A 709-nucleotide genomic window follows, 5' to 3' on the forward strand; every position below is an offset into this window, starting at 1 on the left:
TTACCTCTGCTCTGCGTTGGTGAGGTTGGAGACGGGAAAGGCCGCGCCCCACACGACCCGGACCTTCTTGGCGTGGGCGTGGCACAGGAATTCGGGATTCACCGAGTCGGTAAAGAGCGCGACGGTGGTGACCAAGTCCCAGTCATACCTGCCATTGGGTCCCACAAAGTTATTATTGTTGTTAAAAAAGTTAGCCAATCAGACCAACTTGCGGCCGGGCAGGGTGGTTTGGTAGGGGGGGCGAACCCTCTCCAGTTGGCGAAGGAGTTGTCGACCATGAAGGCGAAGACCTCCTTGCGAGGCGGCACCTGCACCCTCTCGCACAGTGTGGCATCGCTGCACGGGCACTTGGCGCCGTCGGCCACCGCCGTGCTGCACACTACCACCACCAGTAGTAGAACCCCAACCATCGACCAGCTCAGGTGCAGTGCCATCACGTTCACTGCTTCCTCTTGCAGCAGCCAGTCTTCCCCGGTGTCTTGTCCGCTTTGTCGACCTGAATTAAAGTAAGAGCGAATGGAAAATCAGAGATAAATTGGCCAACGGTGGTTGTCGGTGGGTTGTCAGATGTCGACAATATCGACAAGTAACGGCACGTTGGGCGTGGGTATTTGAGGACCGGGCTGGGCCGGCCGATCTTCTTGTTGTCGCTACACCACATCTAATCAACATGTCCAACCCCCGCGTCTTCTTCGACATCTCCATCGGC

The 709-nt window shown here is 57.1% G+C and overlaps 1 protein-coding gene across 1 annotated transcript in view; it reads right to left on the bottom strand.

Annotated features, from left to right (window-relative positions):
• Positions 1-434, bottom strand: part of ACA1_120570 (uncharacterized protein) — a gene marked incomplete at both ends in the record, with an annotated part of 2,806 nt that extends 2,372 nt beyond the window's left edge. The window contains 2 exons of the mRNA XM_004335675.1: positions 64-148; positions 247-434. Coding sequence (XP_004335723.1) covers positions 64-148; positions 247-434 — 273 coding nt within the window. The remainder of the gene's footprint in view (positions 1-63; positions 149-246) is intronic.
• Between the last annotated feature and the right edge of the window lie 275 nt (positions 435-709).

This window comes from Acanthamoeba castellanii (genome assembly GCF_000313135.1).
Source record: "Acanthamoeba castellanii str. Neff unplaced genomic scaffold scf7180000084680, whole genome shotgun sequence".
In the NCBI taxonomy this organism is placed as follows: domain Eukaryota; phylum Discosea; order Longamoebia; family Acanthamoebidae; genus Acanthamoeba; species Acanthamoeba castellanii.